The sequence below is a fragment of the Mytilus edulis genome, chromosome 2, assembly GCF_963676685.1.
Source record: "Mytilus edulis chromosome 2, xbMytEdul2.2, whole genome shotgun sequence".
NCBI lineage: Eukaryota > Metazoa > Mollusca > Bivalvia > Mytilida > Mytilidae > Mytilus > Mytilus edulis.
Window position 1 is genome coordinate 18,968,758 of NC_092345.1, and position 19,951 is coordinate 18,988,708.

Genomic DNA, 19,951 nt, shown 5'->3' on the forward strand with positions numbered 1-19,951 from the left:
TACTATAGACACATTCTTGTTCATTAAAATTTCTCCCCTAAGGTCTTTTTCATAATTTTGAAAAAATCCTATATTGTTTTTCCAAAGCTCGTGTAAAATAGAAAAAACATCCAAAGTGATGTAATTGGATTTTTTATGAGGATGTATATCGAAATACAAACATAATGCTTTCCAATTATTTTAATAAAAACCACATGAAGATTAATACTAACGTATAATTATTTCTGAATGTTCTTGTAAAAAATCGTTTTTCCAAAGTCATGTAATAGTTTTTTTTTAATGAGGATGGAAATTGTAATAAAAACATTAAGCTTTCACACGATTTTAATAAAGACCACATGAAAATTAACACTATATAATATATATATATATACATAAGGTATCTCTGTGGTCAAAGATTATTGCATTTAAATATGATATGATGAATATTTTTTTATTAACTGACAAGCAATAGTTGATATGATAGAAATGTTTACAACAATTAATAAGGTTAATTTATTAAAGAAAAGTAGTTGTCTCCCTTGTTCTTCAACTTAATAATCCAAGTATTAACCTGCAAAATTGTAATTGACCTAAATTTATAAAAGAAAAGAACGTATTAAATACATGCAAGAAATCACTTTAAAAACAATGCTAATTAAGACTTTATAACAGTTTATTCTTCTACTTTTCAGTCTACACCAAGTTTTAACTGTACTTGTCCCAGTGGATACAGTGGATATTTATGTGAAAAGCTAATAGACTATTGTAAATATTTTCCTTGTTTAAATGGTGGAAATTGTACATCAATGACCAATGATTACCTATGTGCTTGTCCATCAGGTAAACAAATATATCTGTCTTCATTCATACCTCCTCTCAGGGGTGGGGGTTTCCAATTGTACATCAATGGACAATGATTACCAGTGTGCTTGTCCATCAGGTTAACGAATCTGTCTGTCTTCATTCATACCTCCTCTCAAGGGTGGGGGGGGGGGTTCCAACTGTACATCAAAGACAAATGATTACCAGTGTGCATGTCATTCATACCTCCTCTCAAGCTGCCCTGAGATCACCTAATGAAATGTTTTTATTGCGCGCCTCAGCAATTTATTACCGTTTTCATTTTGAAATACTTAAAAATTATATTACTTATGAAAAATTAAAGTTCAAAACTTTATCTGAAAGACTGTGCAGGCTATAAATAATTACAATAACACTTGGTAATACGGCTGCTGTAAAGTAGTTTTATTTTTGAAGTTGAAATTTCATGATGTCTGAAACCGAACTAATTCAAGATGATTAATACATGCATGAGGCCTTTTAAAGCTGACTATGCTGTATTGGTTTTACGCGTGGTTGTAGACCATACAGTGACCTACAATGTAAACCTGTTAATTACTGGGTTTTTTTATCACTTGTAAAGAGTAATCTCATTGGCAATCATACCACATCTTCTTATTTTTATATAAGGGTAATTTTGTTGGGGAAAAAATGATTTTTTTTTATTAACAAAATTAATCCCTCGTATTTTTTCCAGTTAATATCGATCCTAGCAATGATAATGTCAATTGTGAAATGAACATATATTAGTTGTTCAACGATAATTTTCAGAAGTATTGAATTCAGAAAACAGTAAGTTACTTCAACAACAACTGCTGGCTCAGTGTGTTTTACAGATCATACTTTAGTGTTGTATCTATTGGTACTTATGATAATAAACTTTGAATTTCTCCAAAATGAAGTGCTATAGTTTTGTTGTGCCCAACTTCAGTTGAGACTTACCTTTTATAGGATATTCTGGTAAGAACTGTTTAGTATATACTGATAACTACAGTGCAGGCACCTGTCAGAATGGAGGTACATGTATAGATATGGTGAACGACTATATATGTAATTGTACCGATAGTAAGTAAAACCCTTTTTACATAGATTTCAGGATATATATTTTTGAAATATATATAAAATAGAAATATTTCGTTTGGTCTTATCATGATGACTTCATATGAGATACGTTATATTAGTATATCAGCAGTAAATTGACTTCAAGCTCATTACAATTATTTATTTTTTTTACAAAAAATAATTTTTTAATGCTTAGAAAACACTGAAATTGAAAATGATACAATAAATGTAAAGCATCAGCATCAAAACATTTAATTATTTAAAATTCTCATTTCTATAATTCTAACACAATTTATCCTTTTCCTGACCTTTTGATTATTTGTATGAAATCATTATGTGTGGTTTCTTTGATCTAGTTCTTCTTTAGTCAAAATTTGATTATGACGTCAAATCTTAACGCTTTCCGCTGAATTCCTCCTGTGGTGTCAAAAGAAAAAAGTTGACCATGCTTGGTGACATCACATAGAAAGAACACATCTTTTTTAGGGTCACTCGAAAGGAAGAATTGAATGTGTCTACATATTGTTTAAAAACCATTAGAGAGACATATTCCACCACTAAATCTTGTGCAATAAGATATATACTTATATCCATTCTTGACAGATAAATTTTAAATTTTTAAAACGTTCTGCAATCCTCGTGTCTTTAATTTGAAAGTTTTACTGTCTTGAGTGAATATATATCATATCACAATCCATAGATATACAGTGGTAGAATCTTTATTTAGCACATTGTTTCAATATTTCACTGAATTTGCAGGTTGGCAAGGAAAACATTGTCAGGTCGATGTTGATGAATGTCAAACACAACCTTGTCAGAGAGGAGGAAAATGTAAAAATTCACCAGGATCATTTAAATGTGATTGCTATGAAACAGGATACACAGGTAATTACTTCAGTGACTCTATCTGAGTATGGTTAGAGGACAGGAAGCAAGGGGATATAATTGTTCTCTGTGACTATACTGGTACAGGATACAGAGGCGATAGTTTCTATAACATATGTGCTGAGTCAAATTCGATCACTACTCTGTTACGGGCTGTATGTGCTGAGTCAAATAGAAACAAACCTTATCTGAATTAATATAAATAAATCAGTTATCCTATTCCTGGTTGGAAAAATCTCTATTCAAAGTCTGTTACTCTGAAAATTGAGTTGTTATCAATCCAATTCTTATACATGTACATGTATATGTGCAATTATAAAGGCCTGACAATGCAAAATTTTCTATCTAATTAACTTTTCAAATTCCAAGGTAAAAGTAAAATCACAAAAAAACTGTTCTCCGAGGAAAATTCAAAACGGAAAGTCATTTAAACACATCAAAGAAATGGATAACAACTGTCATATTCCTGACTTGGTACAGGCATTTTCTTTTGTAGAAAATGGTGGATTGAACCTGTCAAGTTAACTTTTGAAATAAATTCATATTGTAGTACTGCATTGCATATTATGTTACAGCAATGTCATAGTCCTGCATAAATTTCTACTTGCTCTATCACATCATAATTACATCCAATTAAGAATGATGATCTCTCTCAAAGTCAATAAGATCAGTTTGCTGGATACAGTAAATTCAGATATTATTGCAATTTTGTCGTTTTAGACTTAAATGCGATTTTAATTTTTGCGATATTTAGAAAATCTTGTTTAATTCATGTAAAGACAATTCTCAAAATTGAGTTTAATTTATTGCAATTATAACCCTGTACATAGCATTTTTTTTGCAACAATAAAAACATTGCAATAATTTTCGAATTTACAGCTATTAGTTTTATATTTGACTATTTTTAGACAAGTATTGTAACGTGGACCTGAATGAATGTGAATTATCACCATGTCAAAATGGAGGACAATGTACAAACTCTGACGGAGATTACAATTGTTCTTGTACCCTGGGGTATGAAGGTAAAAACTGCAGTAACCCTAACTGTGACCTTGTTCCTTGTGAGAATTCTGGAACCTGTGGGATAGCTAACAACCAATGGAAATGTTCATGTCAGCAATATTATTTTGGTAAGTTGTTATTTGTATAGATTTTTTTTTCTTTCTGTAAACATTAACATTTTCATGCTATATTTTACAGAACTTCATTTTGATGACTTATCATATGTTTGTTTTCTTGCTTATGTTAAAGATTTAATAATCTACTGACATTCCAGATCGCTGATTTGTACTGCCTTCCCCTCCAGTTGAGCCCCTTCCTTAAAATAAAACTAAATTTATAACTTTTTGGCAAAGTTTATGACTTATCTCCCTTTACAGTAGAAATTCTCCTTGGCCACATATCACAATTCCTCTATTAGTTCTTAATAACGTTTTGTCTCATTAAAAAATTGCACCTGCTTTTTCTGACAAATGTTTTGTGTGTGCAATGTACAGTTCAAGTCCAAAAATATATCCAACTTTCAGAAAAATTGCACTCCTGCATGTTACAAATTTAGCCAATACACATCCATATCCTATAATAAACATGTCCAGAGATCTTCAAAAACCTGTTTATTACCTTTTTGCATCTGTCCTAAACACTCTTTTCATATAAACATCTTTTAAAAAACAACATAAAAAAATCTCTTCTTTCGTTTCCACCCCTAATAAAAAATAAGAAATGAATGAGAAAAGGAAAGAAAAAAACGAAGAAAAAATTCACTTTAATTAAAGAGAACTATATTTGCAGACTGTGAAAAACCAGGTCATTTATTGAAAAATAAATCAAACTTTTTACTAAAATATGGAAACAAAACACTAGAAGACTTGTAAACTTAATGAACCAAGAAATTGTTACGACATGCTTTAAATTAACAATAAGAAATAAATTGACATATCATGCTTTTATATTATACTTAAACATATGTAGCTGTCTGAAATACTTCTTATCAATAATGAACAATTACTTTCTTATTGATTTACTGGTAAACCTTGGAATTTTTATCCAGAATAGTACAACGCACTAAAGGAAATATCTATAAAATATATCATTATTCTTTGTTGACAAAATGATCATAACGATATTATGGAAATTGGAAATCTTATAATTTTAGTAAGTGATATAATTTACAGATATTTATGATAATGTTTCATCAACATTTCATACTTTAAAGTATCTTTATTTCCTTACAAAAAATTCCTACCAAGCAGTTCATACAGGTTTCCCTTACAGATTCATTTTTTTTTTAACTAGTACACATTTTTGTTTAGGGGGCACCTGCAGAATGCCTCTGGGTGTGGGATTTTCTCACTGTATCGAAGACCCATTGGTGGCTTTCTGCTGTTTTCAGCTTTTTGGTCAGGTTGTTGTCTCTTTGACACATTCCCAATTTCCATTATCAATTTTATTTAACAAGATCGGTAGTAAAATTTAAGGAAGTTTATTTTTCATGTTGGTGTATGGGTCATTAAAATTATATTTGAAGGTCTTAAAAGGTAAATGCTAAACTTTTAGGTAACAATAAATTGTTCTTGTATGAATCCTTGATTCTAATTTATATTAGAGTCTTGATTCTTATAATATAAGTGATTGATGCAGCACATAAATTTTCTTTGTAGTACATAAAGCATCAATTTTTAGTACATGTAGCAAGGTTTTTTTTTTTGGTTTCTTAAAATAACAATCATTTCTTAAACCTATAAAAAGAACAGACTTTAAATAGCTTTCAGTAATTTTCAGGCAAATCTTTTTTATTGTGGATAATCCTTTCACTTGGTTACCGAGTACAGTACACGTTTTTACCTGTGTCTACCTCTGCTTCGATGTAGATTTATCTCGTTAACTACTCAGGTGTAAAAGGTATTACATAGACATACAGTTTTGATGAGTAACATATCGTTATCATAAAAGGCCATGTATGGAACATACATGTATGATTAACGTGTTTGTGTCTTATGTCAAGTGAGATAACTTTCACCTTCGACACACATTTAAATCAAACTTATTATTAGCACCTGTAAGCTAATATTTATGATCAAAGTTGTGAATCTTTTCTTTGATACTTTGTTTGAAAAAAATATTTGGAAAAAGTTTTTGTTTGCGCTTTTGGAAATAAAAGATATGCGGAAATAACAGTAAAACAATGGAAATTGGCTTTTACTCAAAGCGGAGTATATTGTTGTCTATTTCTTTCTTTTTATTCTTCCCCATTTACTGTTTCAATATTTGCACGAATAGACAAAAGTTATAATACAGACTAATTTCAAATATAAGGGTATCAATGCAACCCATTTTCAACAAGTATGACAGACCGCTTGAAATTCTGCAAAGGTAATTATTATCAAATTTATATTTCATATCAATAGATAGTTAGTGTATGATTGCCAATGAGACAAATATCCACCACTGTGCAGAGATCATAGTGGAACGGCGAGGATAAAAGCAAATTAATGTCGCGAAATACATTCTTAAGGTGAGAGGTACGTAAATGAACGCCTCTAGCGGAAAACGGGAAAATCGACGTTTGTTGCTATGGGAGTTATCTCCCGTACACCAGAAAAAATATTTTCAAGATGTCGGAATATATTCCGCTTCGTCGGAATATGGTCAATTTATTGGAAGAGTATTGAATGCATCTCATCAAAATGTAGCAAAAAATGAAAAATGTAAAATCAAATATCTTGTAACAGTTAAATAGTGCTTCCCTCAAATGAAAATAAAAGAAACTTGGCATGTCGTGATGGCCGGAGAGGATTTGAGTTGGGTTTACTTGTTCTGTACGCGTTGACCAACTTAAAGCTTGCAAGAAAATGTTTCTCCAAACTGTTTAAAGTACATAGAATGGGTCTCGGAAGTATTTTTTTTATACTTTGGGATTACTGTTCATACATCTGTGCCGATTTATACGGCTGGTATAAATCAGCACAGATCAGAGACTTAACTTGAAAATCGGGAATGTTGATATGGGACGTGAAAAACGGAATGTAGTATTGATAAGAATATCATAAACATGTACAAATGTACATGCATTACACATATAAACTCCCACAATAACAAATAATATAAAACTTACACTATATATTGTCATTTTATAATTATATTAAAATCCCATAGGCATAGCAAATATAGTCACAGACTTACATTATCAGACAATTAAGTTCAGTCATTTGCATTCAAAGAAATAAAATTTCCAAAGCAACTGACCTGTCACAGTGAAAACGGCTAGGACGTACATGTATACAATCATCGACAAAAAAAAAGAGATTAATACTAATATTCTCGATTTGATATTCCTGTTATGACTGTAATATGACCATTAAAATATTTAAATACATGTATACATAAACCTTTATTTACAGTGCTTTCTTTCACGTCCGCGATATGGTCTTTAAATAGAATTTGAAAATGAAAGTACTATAGTACTATTTTAAAACAAATAATTTATAGTTAAAAAATATTAAAAATCAAACGTTTAATTGCTGCCTGTGTGACATGAAATTCGTGAAATACTAGTATAATGTCCGAAATTATTTTAGACGGGTAAGCAAGAGAAAGGGACAATAAACATGAACGAGAATCGGAATGGGGATGAAGCCTTATGCACGGACAGACGGGAATACAGTTGTCTTTCAAAATGAACAAAAATTTAAAATAAATGTAACACGTTAAAATATTGTGTGAATTACAAGCTTTCCAACATGAAAAAGCGGCAAGGGAAAAATAGAGATCCGCTGATTGAAAATTACTCTTTACCGCCACTTCAAAAATAAAACAATTCGCATAGTACATATATTATACTAAAAAAAGTTTGCGTGCATCAATCAATTCATTTTAAAATGCGCAAAAATTTCAGAACTACATTTATTTCGATTTCAGTTGATACTGTTTGTATACATGTGCAAATGCTGCTATAAAAAAAAAATGAATTATAGTTTTTATTTTAGCTATACGTATTTCTTCTCAATTTTCGCAAAACTTAGCAAAAAATTCTAAAGTATGAACAGGAATATTGTTGACATAAATTACGAGGTACATAATGCTGTTGCTCGAAGGCGGTTCTTCAAAATCACATGCAGCTTTTCTATATACATTGCTAGCTTGATCATTACAGCTCACGAAATCTTAGACTAGACTGGATACATTTATCTGAACGTCGTACAATGTGTGTTCAAAGTCCATTAAAAACAATACATAGCTGAGTGGGGGATAGAGCAAATTTGTACCCCGAGAAAATATTGTCAACTGCGGCGAAGCCGAATAACAAAAAAAAAGATGAATAAGTTGGAATTTATATACAACGGTGGGAAAAAAGTAAAGATAATATGCAACAAACTTTGACCCCCTGCAACTATCGGGGGAATAACAGTGTACTGTTGTGTTTTTATTTATACACCTGCTGTAGCGGAGGGGCATTAAGTTTAACACTTGTCCGTCCGTCCGATCGTCGTACTGTCTAAAATTGGTTTCTATTCTCTAACTTTAGTTTCCCTCAACCAAATTTTAGAAGACTTATACACAATGCTGATAACAAAAAAAAATAAAAACACCCTCAGATCTAGTTTAAATTTTGGTGGCGTCACTTTTACCGTTCTAGAGTTATGCTCATTAACAAATTGAAAACTGCTACATATTTTGTTTCCGTTCTCTAAGTTTAGTTTGCATCAACCAAATGTAATGCAACGTATACGCAATTCTTATTACCATAAAACTAAGATCAAGTACAAATTTTGGAGGCGTCACTTTTACCATTTTTTAGTAAAGTTGTTTGTCTTTCTGCCGTTTTTCTTTTATTTTCCAATGGCATTGTTAGTATGTTTTTGGCTTATATTTCAATTTACCGTTGCGCGGTATATTTTGCCTCCCTTATTGTGAAGCAGCAAAATTGTGGTCGAAAATGTGAACATTGAATGTTTTTCGTCATTAGGAGAATCTATTTTAATGACAGATCTTTTATCGTAATTTTTTTAAAGATGTCCTTTAACATTGTATTTAATAATTACAGAAATACGTTATAAATACTAAAGGATCTCGTATAATCACTGAAAAAACAACAATAATAGGTACTGAACATGTTGAATCCTTTTTCAGACAGAATAATGCTCTATAGCGCATTTGAATAGCCGAACAAATTATAATGAAGGAGTCGTTGTCTTTACAATTCTGATGATATAGCCTTGACGTTGGGTAATCCTTTCGGCGACGTCGTGGTTTTTCTATCTTTTCCCGTCAGCAACACCCTTTCAACGGCTGATATATAAAAAGGGAGTTCGGTAACCCCATGAAAATTATATGTCAAAATAAAGGAAAATTATACCTTAAATTCATTTATTTTTTATAGAAAAATCGTAGGATTGGTTTAAACTGCAGATGAACTAAAGCTTGAAATTTCGTATTTTTTGTTTAAATTTAACGTTATGTCTATGTACTTTAGGTTGTTTCCAAACCATTTTCAAATGTCTGGAACTCGGAAATTAGATCGGTGACCAACTTAAATTTTTCGATTTTTCATTTTCTTTTAATAAGTTCTACGTGCATGCAATTTCTTTTAACAATCGCAGGGCAAGCCATTTACGTACCTGTTACCTTAAACGACGAGAAAACGCATACCGTTTAGTCAACTTTATTTTTCAGATTTAGCCAAAAAGTATAAATCAAAATTAAATATGTAGAAAAAATATTTTTTTATATGCTGGATTAATAGATATGTTTTTACAGAACTGAAATAATTTAGGTTATGTAGTTATATGGTTTTACAGAACGGAAATGTTTTAGAGACATGATAATTATATAGTAATAATTTAGTTTAATTTCTATAGTCTCGCATAGTTCTTTATAGTATGGCACTTGTATTTTAATTTATAAAATTGCTGTTTTATTTCATGTTTATATTATAATGATTATATTACAAGTGGAGAGACTTTAATAAAATATTGAATCTGAATCTGAATCTTTTAAAGAGACATTGTCATAAAATGCTCTAGGTAATTTCTGTATATGTAAAACAAAAGACAATGTTTTCCTTGAAGCGATATGTATACATATGATAGAATCCAGGTAATTAGAGGTGTCCAGTTTGTTTTAAATATTATGTTAGGTGATTATGGGATGTATTTATTTCCAAATTTGTCAAGTACTATTTGTCTATACTGGGTAAGTTAAGTTTTATTTTTTATTATTTTCATAAACAAAAACTTTTTTTTAAAAGCGTAGACAGATACAATAAGTAATTTCATTTATTTAGTTGTAAATTACATAGAACTAAAAATCGTTAACTTTTTTTCAGATCTACTTCCTGTTCCGGTCTTGTTGCTTCCTCTTCCGGTCTTGTTGGCATGAGACTTTGAATAAAATGTATATCTATCAACATATCAACAAATATAGGAAGGAATTCAACACCCAATCATTTTTAATAATTGTTTGATATGAAAAAAACGTTACCTGATAACAGCGTTTCTTTGTTTACATTGAATATGACGTCATAACTTAAATAACGTCACAATTAAATCCCTAACAACAGAACCAATATCGGAAACGTTACGGTATTTCCGTTTATCAACATGTTTGAATAAAAAAAATAATAATACAGACTTCGTCCCCATTCACAGGTAATGCCTGCCTCATATTATTATTAAAACATACATTGTGCCCTCAGGATTTTACAAATTTTCCTCTTTTAAAAAAATGGATTTTGTTACCCAAATGCCTTTTTGATTGAGAAATAATCAAAATTTTACTTCAAACTTCACTTGTTTTAAACGGTAAAGTGTCAAATTTTCGATGTTCTCAATATAGAATCAGTCATTTCAGACTCTTAGATTCATAACACAAATTTCAAGATTAATTTCACTGTGAAAATTCGACAACGAGAATAATTTGCCAACAGTACAGTTATTTAATTGTGTAATAGACTTCAAACTGTGTGCATTGATTGTTTTAACCAGTAAATGCAGTCATTTTGAGTCAATGTTGGATACCTGCATGGCTCCTAGGGGTATATAGGTGTTCACTATGACATACAGGAAGTTTATAAAGGACATTTTGTCATCTGTTTAAGGATATATTTACAGTGAAACCTGTCCAAACCGAACACCCACGGGACTTTGCGTTATGTTCGGTTTTCACAGGTGTTCGGATTGTAGAGGTAAACGGAAGTCGACACCAAAATAATTTTTGCACTTACTGACAAGGGATTATAGGTGACACAACAGACGACTATTTATTTTCGTGATGATATAGATGTAAACGTAAAACTATAAGTAGATAAAGATAGACCTATTGCTACATTTTTGTTAATAAATCAAACGACACTCCGTCAATCACGCTCGGCGCTGTGAAACTACAATGTATAAATCGTTCAATGATGTCCGACGTGGAGCAATTTTGCTTTTTATAATTATTTTCTAATCCATTAATTCACTGACCAATTCATATTCCAAGTCACTGTCAAATGACGATTCCGTAGTTGAGTCGAGATCGTCATTGTACAAACGAGTTCTCGGACTAAACTTGCCACCCGCTGACTGATACTTCGCAACACGATAAGAGTGAAACAACAGCAGGGGTCCAGTTGTGTCCAGTTTATTCTCGGACTTTATCGTTGTTAAATAGCTTACGGAAGTCTTCAGGAGCAACCGAATCAAATATATAGGGCCTCTCAAGGGAATCCGGCAATCGAAAGCCATTGACCCTGTCGTGTTGCATGACTTCCTAATCCAGTGAAAGGCTTTAAAACTTTAAAACTATTACTTAATTAAACAGTTTAGCTACAGAATGGCAGTCACGATAATTATTTGAGTAAAGTGCATTTAATTGATCTAAGGGAAAGTTCCTTTCTTGTCATTTTCGGCGATGGGGGCAGCTGACCAGTTTAACGTTTCTTTACAACATAAATCATTTGATCACTGAATACATGGACACAAACATGCTAATTAGTTTGTCATAACAACTCACCAGTTAATTTAACCTCAAATACCCTCGGGGATACTCTGTCATCCTGTGTTTGTTTAATGAAATCATGCAAATAATTAAAAATACTTTTTTGTTTTGATTGCTATCGATCGATTTTGACAGGTTATTTTTAATTACATATTTACTATCGAGCCTTCAAAAATCGTTCGGAATTCGGTGTTGACAGGGTTCGGTTTTTTCAGGTTATATTAACGTAAATTGATAGGGAAATATTGTGGGACTTTGAAAATTGTTCGGTTTAAACTGAAATTCGGTTTTATCAGGGTTCGGTTTACCCAGGTTTCACTGTATTTCATTTTACTATTGTGAGTTGTATTGTTTCATTTATTTAAATATCTAAAAGAAGTTAAACCGAAGTAATAGATGTTTATTGCCTTTTATGATGAATTGATTTAAAAACTTATTTGTATACTGAAACTTATGCAGTCTAAGGATTATAATAAACTTTGGGTATCTAATTGAAGGCATGGAAAAGTAAATACATTGTAAACAGAAATTATAAGTTTCAATGTTTTATAGCACAAATTAGCCACCTGATAAATGGTTTGTTAAATGTTTGATTTTTTTTTACAATAAATTTAAGTCTCAAACTTTCCTATTAGGGTTTCATATAATTGATCCCAGACAGGAAGTTTTCTTGTGTATTTCTTGCTTTCATGATAAAAGGCAACATGTTTTGTACATCTTTGAGGCTGTTAGTTTTCGTGCTTGAATTGTTTTACATTTGCCATTTTGGAGCCTGTAATAGATTTTGCTTATTATTAAAGGCTGTATGATGACCTTAATTAATGCTTACTTCTTCATTTGGTCTCAATTCAATGTTGAATTGTCTCATTTGGCAGTCATAACACATCTTCTTATTTATATATTTGCAATTAGGAGTAAAAGTAATTGTACCTAAAATCAACCCAAAACCCTGAATGTCGAAAAATTCTTATACAATTGTGTTAAAATTTTATGTTTAATTCTAAATGGACAATGGAATAATATTATAACCTAGAATAGCAGTCAAACTTGGTTACCAAAATCAATACGTTTATTATACTTAAGCAATACTTTTCTGCAATAAATTTATGATTTTATAAAATTTATTACTGCATTAATGGACCTCCCTTAGGGAAATACCGATACATGTCATAAGTGAAGCAAATGAGTAATTGAGAAGTATATATACTGATATATTATAACAACACTGAGCATTGATATTTATACTGTATCCAGTGTATACTGTTTAACTTACCATAATAAATGTTAAAGAGCTGTTAGGCCAACAACGCTTCTGTAAAAATCTAAAATAAAAAATACCTGTTAGAAATAAAATATTTGCTCGCTGTGGCCTACATCTATTTAGTATTTCCATACTACTAGTGTTTTGGGTTAGTATAATAATATCTAAATTTTTATCTAGTAGAACAAGGCATGGTTGGTTTGTACTTTGACTTTATTTTTTTTAGACTGAGGATATGCAAGGCAATATTTAGATTAATTTGGGCACATGACTGGTAACACTAACAACCAAAATTCAGCTTATTTATACCGGTAGTTGTTTGTGAATTCATACACAAAAGGATATAATTTACATTGTTCATGTGAAAAAAAACCAGTGGGGGATCCAGAACTTTTCATAAAGGGATGGGGGGCACTGACTGACCTAAGGGGGGGCCCACTCAAGTCATGTTTCAGTGATTCCCTATATAATCAACCATTTTTTTTCCATGAAAGAGGGCCCCCCTGGATCAGACTATGAAAATATATTACTAGTTACTATATATCTATGTGCTATTGACCTAATACAATATATAAGACATATAAGGGGTCAGTAAATTCCATATGGGGTGAGAAGCTTGAATCCCATATGGAATTTACTGATGAACCATATAAATTGTATTATAGGTCAAGAGCACTTTGTGTATCAAATTCATTTTACCGGTACCAACCATTTTAACGTGTTTTAATGTGGCTTTAGACTAGTGGCCTAAAAAGTGATCAAGTCTTCAATATAAAACACCTTCTTACATTATTGGTCTATCTAACTTGTGAGCTGTTAATGTGTTTTCTGCATTAATTTCAATGGTCCATCATCAATTTCTTAATCTGATGTCTGAAAGGTTTCAGATTTATCTCAATGCTGTGTTGTTTTTACAAAGGGATGTACAAAATGTAACACCACTACTAACTGTGTATTGAAATTAACCACACCCCTAACCCCATATTAAATATACAGGGTCTCTACATGGTGCCTTTTAACCAATGAAATACCTAGAAATTTTTGAAGAGCTAGAGCTAGATAAATATATTTATATATTATCAATCTAGAAGGTAATTTCAGAGTTTTATTAAGAAACCAAGAATTACAATAAAAAAATATGACAATTTTTTTTAATTTGAATTGTAGGTCAGTTGTGTGAATCAAAAGGAAAGTGCGCTGACAATGAATGCCATCCGAATAAAACAGCATACTGTTATCAAGAAGAAAAAGTTAATGGATTTTACAACTGTACTTGTAAAGAGGGTAGGAACATATTTACTCACTATTTAAAACACATATTTACAGTGAGTGAAATAACATGTTTTGAACAATATGAATACCAAAGCTTTATTTAGATTCCATATATCTGGTAGTTACAAACTACAAAATTATGCTCTATAGAGCTTTAATATATCAATATGTAGCATGGTTAATCAAGCAAATTAAAATTAGTGAAGTTCACATTAATTTTAAGTAAGCATAGCACAGACATGGCAAAATAAATTATTCATAGGCGAATGATACCAGATGGGCATTCAAACTCATAAATCGAAAATAAACTGACAACGCAAATGTTAAAAAAGTAAAAGGACATATAAACAAACAATAGTACAAAAACACAACATTGAAAACTAAAGACTAAGCAACACAAACTTCACCAAAAACGGGGGGTAATAACAGGTGCCCCTGAAGGGTAAGCAGATCCTATTCCTTATGTGGCACCCATCTGGTAACAAGTCTTATTTAGTCTGTCACATTCGTGAAAAGAGGACGGGATTGTAGTTACAACAAAAGGAACATATCTGCTATTCTGTGAAACAGATATTCCGTAACAGTCAACCAAATCGTAATGGCAAAGTAAGCACTGCGATATTAAATGATCATCAAATATAGATATACATGCAGAAACTGCACAATCTACATTGCAGATGTCAATCTTAATTACAAGCTTTAGCAAACATTTATACAAACAAAGCACGAAAGCCACCCAAAGTCTTACTCACCAAGCATTAGAAAATTAGCTTTAAGTGTTAAAAGGTATTTGCTGTTTTTGTTGAAGACTTTAGGTTGATCTTTATATGTCTTTAAAGGTTACAAAATTTGAGGCATGTCTCATGAATGATTTTAAGTTGAAAAGTATCAAAGGTTGTATCTTACTTAGAGGGATTTCAAATTGTTTCAACCAATAACAATAGAATGTTGATTAAATAGTTGGTAGTTCAACTGATTCATTACGATTATGATATTTTAAAATGATACTAGTAAAAGAGGGACAGTCAAACTCATAGATCGAAAATAAACTGATAACCCCATGGCTAAAAAAAGAAAAAAACAAACAGACAATTATAATAGAAGACAAGACACAACATAGGAAACAAAAGTATGAGCAACAAGAACCCCACCAAATACTGGTAAATTAATAGCGGAAATGTAAAAATATATCTGGAAACAATTTTTACCCAACAAGCTTTGATGATATGTATCCATAGATTATTATTTTTATATATATGCTGAACTAGTGAAGTAAATTGTTAACATCAGAAGTACAATATGTTTTTGAATAAAAATAAAAGGATTATAGGAATGTTAGTATACTTGTATACTATAGTATAGTATAATTGTAGTATTTAACAATTTTGAATTCATTTCAGGATGGACAACCAACCATTGTCTATTTGACATAGATGAATGTTTTTATAACTTCTGTCAACATGGCAGTACCTGTACCAACTTAAAGGGTGATTACTATTGTAACTGCATCCCTGGTTATTCTGACAAGAATTGTTCCACTGATATAAACGAATGTCTAACTCAACCATGTAAAAATGGTGGAAACTGCAGTGATCAAGTCAATGATTTTTTCTGTGATTGTAACAACACAGGTAAGTTTAAACCAAAAAAGCTGGGGATGGTGGATGGGATAGCTGATTATGATTGCATCCCATGTATTGATACACCCTCTAGGGCACTTTTCCTAAAAAGCTAAATATAAATGTTATGTTATTGCCTGAGATAACTGCCAAATGCATTATAGTGTGTATAAACTATAATTTAATAAATTAGATGTCAATCAAAGTGGCATTTTATTTCCATCTTACTATGGATTCATTATATTTGTTTGCTACCAATTTTTCCTGGATTTAATAGGTAAAGATGATTCATGAATTAAAGTACTTAAAAGAGTACAAATTATTTAAAGGCTTGTATGCAGACTTTGGCAAAACCAAACTAACTATAGTTAGTATATAAAAATAAGAAGATGTGGGATGACTGTCAATTTGACAACTATCCCCAAAATTTCAAATGAAGTGGATTTAAGCAATTATTGGTCACTGTAATGCCTTCAGAAATGAGAAAAATCTTTACTGTATATGTAGTTGTCTATAAAAGGCCCTATCATGAAAAATATGAAACAATTCAATAGAAAAAACTAACTGCCTTATTTCTGACAAAACAATTTTCTAAAATCAAATGGCAACCACTGATCTAAAGGCTGCTTACTTAGAACAGGAACATAAAGAATATTACGGGTTTAAGCATGTTAGTGACCACTACCTACCTACCTATCTTCTTCGCTCCTGGCGGAGCATAAAGTCGCAACAAGATTTCGCCAAACAGTTCTGTCTTAAGCCTTTTTTCGGCTTCTCCCCAGGTCATGTCAATCTCTTTTTGTTCTAGACCCTCTCGAATATGTTAGAATATGTTTAATTCTACAGAGTTATAAGAGTTCAATGGGAATGAGTCCAGAAAAAACAGATTATTCGTACCGTGGGTAAATAAACAAGATTTTCATTTGAATAATAATCATTTTGATTTCAAGAATTTGCATGGAAGCAAATTTCTGTTAAAAATTTTTGCAACATATTTGGATAATTCAAAAGATGTAAATGTTTGCCTTCTTTCAAAGGTTACAAAAATAAAACCTGTGAGGAAGATATAGATGAATGCGCCTCTGATACCTGTGTTAACTTTGAAGATTGTGAAAATTATCCTGGTGACTTCTCATGTACCTGTTTTCCTGGACATGTAGGCAAAAGATGTTCTGTAAAGGTACAGTACCAGTATATTGTAAACTATCATTTCATGTGAGTGTTTTGTATGTCCCAGCTGCTTGTCCAAAGGGGCATTAAGTATTGCATAGAGGAAAATTATCCTTGCATAATATGATTAAGGGGAGATAATTGTATTTCTGAGACAGGATTATCCTTCTGTTATTTTACAGGTCTTATTTTTACTGGATGTGTGTATGGGTAGAATAAGCGTGACATTGACATTTTAGTTTGATAATATGTAACAAAGAATGTTACCATTCTAAATGTTTAAAACTTTGTATTCTTCTTTATAGTAGTTCACACTTTCAAATTACAAATATCCTTGTGAATGAGCTATACCACACATCAAGCATCATACAGATATAAGACGATGTGGTGTCAATGAGACAACTCTCCATCCAAGTCACAATGTGTAAAACATAAACCGTTATAGGTCAAAGTACGGCCTTCAACACGGATCCGTTCATGTTCAAATTGTGTTAGATATGAAGGCAATACTCATACTTACATTTTTTCTAAATTAACTGAAGAAGGTCCTTTTCACATAGCTATTTATGTATATAAACATCTTCAATTGATGAGTTCTAATAATCTTAGAAAATTATGTAATTTGGGTAAATTTTTGTTTTGTGTACAAAAAGGAGAATCTAACATTTTGTAATATGTTTCACACAACCTTCGTCTATCTATGTATACTTTGTTATGACTTTGGTAAATAAAGATTGTTATTTTTAAATTTTTAAATATATTAATGTTTTCAGGATCCGAAATATCAAGGACTAGATAATGAAAATGACATTATGTGGTATATCATTGGACCAGTTGTAGCTGTTATACTTATTGCTATTGTTGTTGGTGAGTTTTCTTTAAAATCGTAAAATTTGAATTTTAATGTTTTATGTGTAAATTGTTTTTAAAAAGTTTTACCTCCCCTGCACACACTCAGAATTGTTTCAACTGGCTGATTACTATGACTAAAAGTAGGATTGTAGTTTAGGATAAACGGTTTAATCAGTACGGCTAAAGGTGTAAACAAACTGTTTTTTTACCCTTATCATAAAAAGAGTTACTTTTCTATTGTTTCCATTTCACTCACTGTTGTAACAAAATGATTAATATCAAATGCATTATGAGATAATCTCAAAATTGAATCAACTCGCATGTTGTTTGTGGTCTTTATGATTGGAAAAAGGTAAAAAAAGTATAACTAAAATACAAAACATGGTAAATTCAAAGAGAAATTTAAAAAAAAAAGGTCAAAATCAAAGTTTAGACTTTGCCACCAAAAGGAAGGAATGGAAAGCAACTGTTATATTCCTAACTTAGTACAGGCCTTTTTTTGAGAGAAATGTGAGTAAAACCTAGTTTTATAGCTAGCTAAACCTTCAGCTCAACAAAATCTATGATCTAAATTATAAATTTCCTATCAGTTCTCTTTAACAGTGATAGTTGTGTTTGTGTTATGTGCTCGCAGTAAAAGGGTCACAAGAGGAACATATAGTCCCAGCAGACAAGAAGTTACAGGGTCCAGAGTAGAACTAGGTCAAGTACTTAAACCACCACCAGAAGAAAGGCTTATATGAAGCTTAAATGCAATAAACTTAAATTTTGAGATTATATCCCACATTAATGTGTTGGACTCAGAATATTTTAAATTAAATGACATTCAAAAGACTGTGAAAATGTCTTCACTGATGTTGGAAAGTATTAAATGTGCCCATATGACAGTGTCAAGATACAGGTGGATGAAATTATTATAAAATGTCAAGAATGTGCGACATTTATTACTGTTTTTCAAGAAGGAATGGGGCATGATCAGGTATTCATAGTCTGTTTCAGATTCAAAATGGTAGAATACATTTACCAATCACAATGGTAGTATACATTTACCAATCACAATGGTAGTATACATTTACCGATCACAATGGTAGTATACATTTACCGATCACAATGGTAGTATACATTTACCGATCACAATGGTAGTATACATTTACCGATCACAATGGTAGTATACATTTACCAATCACAATGGTAGTATATATTTACCAATCACAATGGTAGTATATATTTACCAATCACAATGGTAGTATATATTTACCAACCACAATGGTAGTATACATTTACCAACCACAATGGTAGTATACATTTACCAACCACAATGGTAGTATACATTTACCAATTACAATAGTAGTATACATTTACCAATCACAATGGTAGTATATATTTACCAACCACAATGGTAGTATACATTTACCAACCACAATGGTAGTATACATTTACCAATCACAATGGTAGTATATATTTACCAATCACAATGGTAGTATACATTTACCAACCACAATGGTAGTATACATTTACCAATCACAATAGTAGTATATATTTACCAATCACAATGGAAGAATACATTTACCAATCACAATAGTAGTATACATTTACCAATCACAATGGATGGTAGTATATACTTACCAATCACAATGGTAGTATACATTTACCAATCACAATGGTAGTATATATTTACCAATCACAATGGTAGTATACATTTACCAATCACAATGGTAGTATATATTTACCAATCACAATGGTAGTATACATTTACCAATCACAATAGTAGTATACATTTACCAATCACAATGGTAGTATATATTTACCAATCACAATGGTAGTATATATTTACCAATCACAATGGTAGTATATATTTACCAATCACAATGGTAGTATATATTTACCAATCACAATGGTAGTATACATTTACCAATCACAATGATATGTGAACGAGACTGTGCCATTCATGTGCCATTCAAAATATTTTTTGAATTATTTACTATGCATTCATTATGATTGGTTACAGATATGTTGATTAAATGCAGTATTG

At 31.1% G+C, this 19,951-nt stretch overlaps 1 protein-coding gene across 1 annotated transcript; it reads left to right on the forward strand.

Annotated features, from left to right (window-relative positions):
* The first annotated feature begins 788 nt into the window (after positions 1 to 788).
* On the forward strand, positions 789 to 18,980 carry LOC139510752 (fibropellin-1-like). The gene is made up of 9 exons (XM_071297280.1): positions 789 to 822; positions 1,774 to 1,887; positions 2,644 to 2,769; positions 3,678 to 3,899; positions 14,174 to 14,290; positions 15,679 to 15,909; positions 16,935 to 17,077; positions 17,841 to 17,934; positions 18,523 to 18,980. Exons 1-9 carry the CDS (start codon positions 789 to 791, stop codon positions 18,660 to 18,662), a joined length of 1,221 nt encoding a protein of 406 aa, XP_071153381.1. The 3' UTR covers positions 18,663 to 18,980.
* The last annotated feature ends 971 nt before the right edge of the window (positions 18,981 to 19,951 follow it).